The sequence below is a fragment of the Salminus brasiliensis genome, chromosome 15 (assembly GCF_030463535.1).
Source record: "Salminus brasiliensis chromosome 15, fSalBra1.hap2, whole genome shotgun sequence".
Classification (NCBI taxonomy): Eukaryota; Metazoa; Chordata; class Actinopteri; order Characiformes; family Bryconidae; genus Salminus; species Salminus brasiliensis.
Window position 1 is genome coordinate 25541314 of NC_132892.1, and position 6127 is coordinate 25547440.

The 6127-nt window shown below is 45.0% G+C and overlaps 1 protein-coding gene across 1 annotated transcript in view; it reads left to right on the plus strand.

The window, feature by feature from the left end:
* Window positions 1–4659, plus strand: part of pudp (pseudouridine 5'-phosphatase) — a 28569-nt gene extending 23910 nt beyond the window's left edge. The window contains exon 4 of the mRNA XM_072657316.1: window positions 3782–4659. Within this exon, the coding sequence (XP_072513417.1) occupies window positions 3782–3958 (177 nt within the window). The 3' untranslated portion in view covers window positions 3959–4659. The remainder of the gene's footprint in view (window positions 1–3781) is intronic.
* Window positions 4660–6127: the final 1468 nt, after the last annotated feature.

Genomic DNA, 6127 nt, shown 5'->3' on the forward strand with positions numbered 1-6127 from the left:
ATGCGAGAGTCTCTGATTACGGGTCATTTGCGGGGCTCTTTTGCGTAATTAAGAGTTTTAATTGCGGCCCTCGACACAAGGGAATTAGCTAAGCCTTCCTCCTCGCGACGCTGGCGTATTTCCGCTGGCCTTTTGTGCGTGCCGCGTCCACTTCGCCGTGCAAAAGGGGCTTAGTGACATCACTGAAGTCAATTAGGGTCCATTCATGGGGAAGTCAAGTGGGTTGGCTTTATTTTTTTTTGTTTTCTTCTTTGTGTACAGAAAGCAGAATGGGGTGGAATGCAAGGACTTACTTCCTCAGTGTAATTTCGGCCGGGCTCTGCACACATGCACACATGCCGCTCTCTTTTGAGTGACAGTTGTAGCACAAAATCTGCATTAAAATGCTTGGAGAATTATAGCTTGTGTGTGTTTGCCGTCACAAATTGTTCTGCAGATGCTGTTTTAGTTAACACACGCCTTCGAGTCTGATTCCCTTTTTTTTTTTTTTTATCTGTGCTCTGTCCGCCGAAGAGTTCACAGCAGGACTGCTTGTCAGGAGGCTAAGTAAGATTCAACTTGTAGCAGATATTGAACCCGCTCAGTGGGACCTCAGCAACATAGGCTGCATCCTGGCGGATTGAAGAGGAACCCTCGACGAAAAGCTCAGTGGGAAGTCTCTTATTCCGCCATACATAAAGGAGGCGAGGGCTAAAAGCAGGAAGTGGTAGAGGATGAATAAGGCGGCAGTAAGTAAGGCTGTTTGCAGATCCACTGCTCGGCGATGCCATATATATTCAGCTTTCCTGAGGCTTTGCAGCGTTTTCAAGGGCTTCCTTTCAACCTAGAGAGTTTGAATGAGGTGCTTATTTTGAGAAGTGGCTGGGTTTCGCAATCATCCATCAACATCTTTACAGTACCTTCAGTAGGGCTGTGTATGGGCAGGAATCTGGGGATATGATGCGCATAACGCTACAGGGGTTACGATTCAATATATGGCAATAAATTGCATTTTTTTTGTATTAGAAAACATCATCAAATGCATAAAATCTGAATTTCTTTTCCAATCACAACGGTAAGATTTGAAGACTGTAGCAGGGGTTTAAACACTGAATGAACTAATTGAAATGGTCTGCCACCAATCATTACACATAAGCTATTCACAAAAATACACACAGTATTGCAGAATATAACATTGCAATACTTTGTTATATCAGTCAATTTTCTAGCAAGCTGCCACTGTTGGGCCCTTGAGCAAGACCTTTCACCCTCTCTTACTTCCCTGGGCGCCGCAGCAATGGCTGCCCACTGCTTTGAGCACATGTGCTCACTTTTACTGTGTGTGTGTGTTTGTGTTTGTGTGTGTCTGTGTGTGATCACTAGTGTGTATGTATGTGTGTTCACTGCGTGGCTGGGTTAAAGGCCAAATTCCATCTGTCCAACACAAATGGTGAATATGATTGTCTTGTCTCTTTTAAATCATCTAGAATGTGTTTGATTTCCAACCATTCCAGCAGACCTGAACTAAGCAAGCAGAAAGATGGAACTGATCTGATACCCAGGATTGGTATTGGTTGGGTTGATACTGGCAGGAAATTCTGGCTCAGATATCAGAAGAAAAATCAGTAGGTAGCTTTGAATCACATTTATTTGTACTGTGATGTTGCTGTGGTGTGGTGTGGTGTGGAGGGGGGGGGTCATTTGTATTCAACAGCTAAAGTCCCATTCACAAGTATCCAGGTATTTTTTTAAAACGTAGGTCTCTCTTTGAAAAAATCTCTGTCCATACGCTCACATGAGCATATGCAGACACTAAGGGTGTAAGAAGATACAGATATCGTCAAGTATTTCGTTATTATGTTATGCTGTACTGTATCGATTCTCAAAAACACAGTATGGATTTTTAATGAATAGCTTACTTATAAAAATTGGTGTCAGACAGTCGTTCCTTTTGTTTTTGGATCTTACCAAATAAGATAAGATAAGATAATCCTTTATTAGTCCCACAGTGGGGAAATTCTCAGTGTCACAGCAGAAAAGGGATAGCAAGACACTCAGATGCAAAAACATAGATAAATTACCAATAAATACACAATATAAATAATAGAAGTAAAAAAAAAAAGCAATAACAGTATTATTTACAGATTGTTTACAGATAATTGCTAATTGACTCTTGGTTTGGTTTGTTTAGCCAATGCTTGGTTCCATCTATCCACCAGGTAGATTATGTGGACAGTTTAGCACTGACCTGCATTGAGAAACACATGCTAGGTCTGATGGTTGGAATTGCTCAATTTTGTACCAACTTAAAAGCAATGTGTTCCCATCGGCAACAAACTGAGCCTGGGTTCACTTGGAATTTGACCAAAACTCATGATGTTTGGCAGATAATGGTTTAATAGTTTAGTGTGGGTGGAATATTCACACCTATCTAAAACCAAACAAGGCTGGTGTGAAAAAGCCTCCTGAGAGAACACGTTGTATGGTGCCAGCTCTACTCCATAGTCCACTCCAGGCAAGCCTTTTTATAATGCATTCATGCATTTCAAATTAAGGGTAAATACAACTATCTGCCCATTGTGCCGCCACGACAGATCTGACCATTTGAGGCATGGACTCCACAAGGAAGGTGTCCTGTTATAACTGACACCCAAGATGTGATATGGGGCCTTACATTGACCTTTACATTCAGCAGACGCTCTTATCCAGAGTGACTTAGAAAAGTGCTTTGCTGTTTACTTAGGAAAAACTTTAGCTAGTTAGAATAAACTAATAGTTCAAAGATACCTTTTAAGCCTTAGACATTACTAAGCACAAGACACCAAGGTGACCATAGTACTTTGCTATTCGTCCAAGTACTCTCGGAAGAGGTGGGTCTTCAGTCTGCGTTTGACAGCGAGCGACTCTGCCGTTTGGACAGCCAGGGGAATCTCGTTCCACCACTTTGGTGCAGGACAGAAAATAGCCTGGACGCTTGTCTTCCACGGATTTTGAGGGATGGCGGGTCGAGCCGAGCCGGACTTGAAGCTCGAAGGGCTCTAGGTGCGGATCGCCTTTTGACCAAGTATGGAGGGGCTGGTCCAGTCTTGGCTTTGTAGGCCAGCGTCAGGGTTTTGGATCTGATGCGGGCAGCAGCTACAGGAAGCCAGTGAAGAGAACGCAGCAGAGGACATGGCTAAATTTAGGGATATTGAAGACGACCCGTGCCGCTGCATTCTGGATGAGTTGCAGGGGCCTGATGGTGCACAGAGGAAGACCAGCCAGAGGAGAGTTGCAGTAGTCAAGTCTGGAAGTGACGAGAGACTGAACGAGCACCTGGACGGCCTCTCTAGAGAGAAAGGGTCGAGTTCTCTGGATGTTGTACAGGAGAAATCTGCAGGACCGAGTTACGTTTGCAACATGAGCCTGGGCCTAAGCCATGGGCCTTCATAAGCATTAGCGAGCCTTAGGTGCCCACGACCCTGATGCCTTTTCACTGGTTGTCCTTCCTTGGAGCACTTTTGGTAGGTACCGACCACTGCATATCAGAACCACACACACACATACAAGACCTGCCTGATGTCTTGGAAATGTTCTTACCCATTGTCTTGGCATCACAGATTGGTTCTAATAAAGTGTCTCAGATTGTTATGCTTGCCTGAACTGACTGTCCACCTGCTGCCTAACACATCCACCACTTGACAGACACCACTGCTGATGAAGAGAATCAATGTTTTCCCCATCAGCTGTCAGTGGTACTAATGTTATGGCCGATTGGTGTATGTGGGCTGCCTTTCACATGCTGCATTTTTGTCCTCCACAGTGCCTGGTGTTCGAAGACGCGCCCAACGGCGTGAAAGCTGGCTGGGCGGCTGGAATGCAGGTTGTCATGATCCCAGACCAGAACCTGGACCGCAGCCTTACCAAGGAGGCAACACTGGTACTGGACAGCATGGAGGACTTCCAGCCAGAGCTTTTCGGCCTCCCTGCCTACAGTTAGAGACTGCACTTCATGGCGCACCTTACCTTACTGTACCCAATGTGCCGTTTGACATAGCTGGTCTGAAATGGAATGAAGGGTATTCGCTCCAGCACAAACAATCAATTGATCGATTAATGGATTAATTGATCACACAAGTCATATTATGTAATCACATAATCAGTGTCTTACAGGGATGGAAAAAGGGTCCCTTTTTTCCTGGGATAGTGCAGGGGACATATTCGGACGCTTCACTGGTAATTTGATTAAACACAGGCTTAATCTCATTGGTGCAGTTCAGTGAGCCAATCAGAAGGCTGGATCTCAGCACATCCATTAAACACTTTTAGTGTTAATGGCTTGAACAGCATCCAAACTGATTTTGATTATGCTGCTCAATTAGGCTCATTAGGCCACATTGACAGTTTTTGATGTTTGTGTTTTTGATGTTTTTTTTCCCCCAATCGAATTAGCGACAGTAATGGTATAGTTCTATATTTAACGGCACAGTGATGTGCTATTCGAATCTGATTACTGGCAGCTCTCACACAATCAAGCTTATCAAGCTTTTAATGTCATTTTTTAAGGCTCTGTATTTCAGTCATATTTTTTCTCTCCCATTGTAAACAGTAGCGTAGCAACACTAGAGTGGTTTATCAGAATGCCAAAGACATTTCAAAGTCCGCAGTGTGTGCAGTAATCCAATAAAAGGGATCTGAGGGGCCAGGCGTCTTTCAGCTTTTACCCGTGTTCGCTTCCCCCGCACGGGGGGGGGGGGTTAGCATGTTGCTCTCCTTCTTTCAGCGGTGTCCGACACAGCGGAGAAGTCGAACCCCAGCTCTTTTCTCCCTTCGTGAAGCCCCCTCGGGGATGAAGGAGATTTTCACCGGCGTCCTCTCTTCTCCTCTCTTTTCTTCTCCGTGTAGGCCGCGGACCTTTCATCCTTAAATACGAGCAGGGAGTCCGGAAGGCTTGTTCTTTTCTGCATGATTCCCAGCCTATGGGCTTTTTACATGTCGTTTAGAGGCTTAGCGCAGAACGGCTATCAGGCAGGGGGTTAAAGCATGAAAGAGTGTTGAGCAGCTGGTTGTGCGAGTGTGAGTGTGAGTGTGTGTGTGTGTGTGTGTGTGTGTGTGTGTGTGTGTGTATGTTTGCATGTTTATGCACGTCATACCTGTCTCCATCTGAAGAATATCGTCACTGTCATGTAAAAACCTTGTATTTGCAGAATGGCTACTTTACAGGGAAGGGAAGTCAGCGTAAATAGATTCCAGCTGACAGATGCATATTACACCATATGGACAAAAGTATTGGGACACCTGCTCATTCATTGTTTCTTCCGAAATCAAGGGTGTTTTTTTAAAAAGACTTTCTACTAGATTCAGGAGGAGCATTGCTGTGAGGATTTGATTGCAGTCAGCAACAAGCACGTTAGTAATGTCAAGATGTTGGATGATCATCACCCCACCTCATCCCCAACTCGTCAACTCACCAGCTCAGCACCACCGTCATTCCAGAGAGCACAGTTCCACTGCTCCACAGCTCAATGCTGGGGGGCTTTGTACCCCTCTGGCCCACACCTGACATTAGGCAAAAGGTTCATGTAAGTCTGCTCCAGAGTCCTATTCTATTGGCAGTGCTTCTCTATGGGGGCTAGACAATGTGTGTGTGTCTGTCTGCGTCAGCAATGAGTGCAGCTTAAAGCAGCTAAATGCATTCATTAGAAGGGGTGGATAGTGAATATAGTGCATGTCAAAAAGTGAACAGCAGCAAAATGGAGATACAGGGTTTGATAGCTGTGTGTGTGTGTGTGTGTGTGTGTGTGTGTGTGTGTGTGTGCGCGCGTGCGTGCGTGCTTTTACGAAACAAAGAGAGAAGAGGAGACCTAGCAGGTGGTGTGACAAATTATGCCGGAGCGTGGGTGAGGCCATAAAACAATACCATAATGATTCTTGTCGTCTTGTTTATTTCCCCCCTCGATCCATAAATGGGGGAGTAAATGTGTGAATCGAGTGACACATTGTTTTGATCAGTGACCTATTTTAGTGAAAGTAATACCAGCAGTAGCTCCATGATATGAGTAACTGATGAATCACACACGTTGGTGTGTGTAGGCACCACTAGCCTTTCGAGGAGACAACATCTTACTTGAACCCTCAGGGACCCCAAGTCCATCTTCCTGAGCAGGAC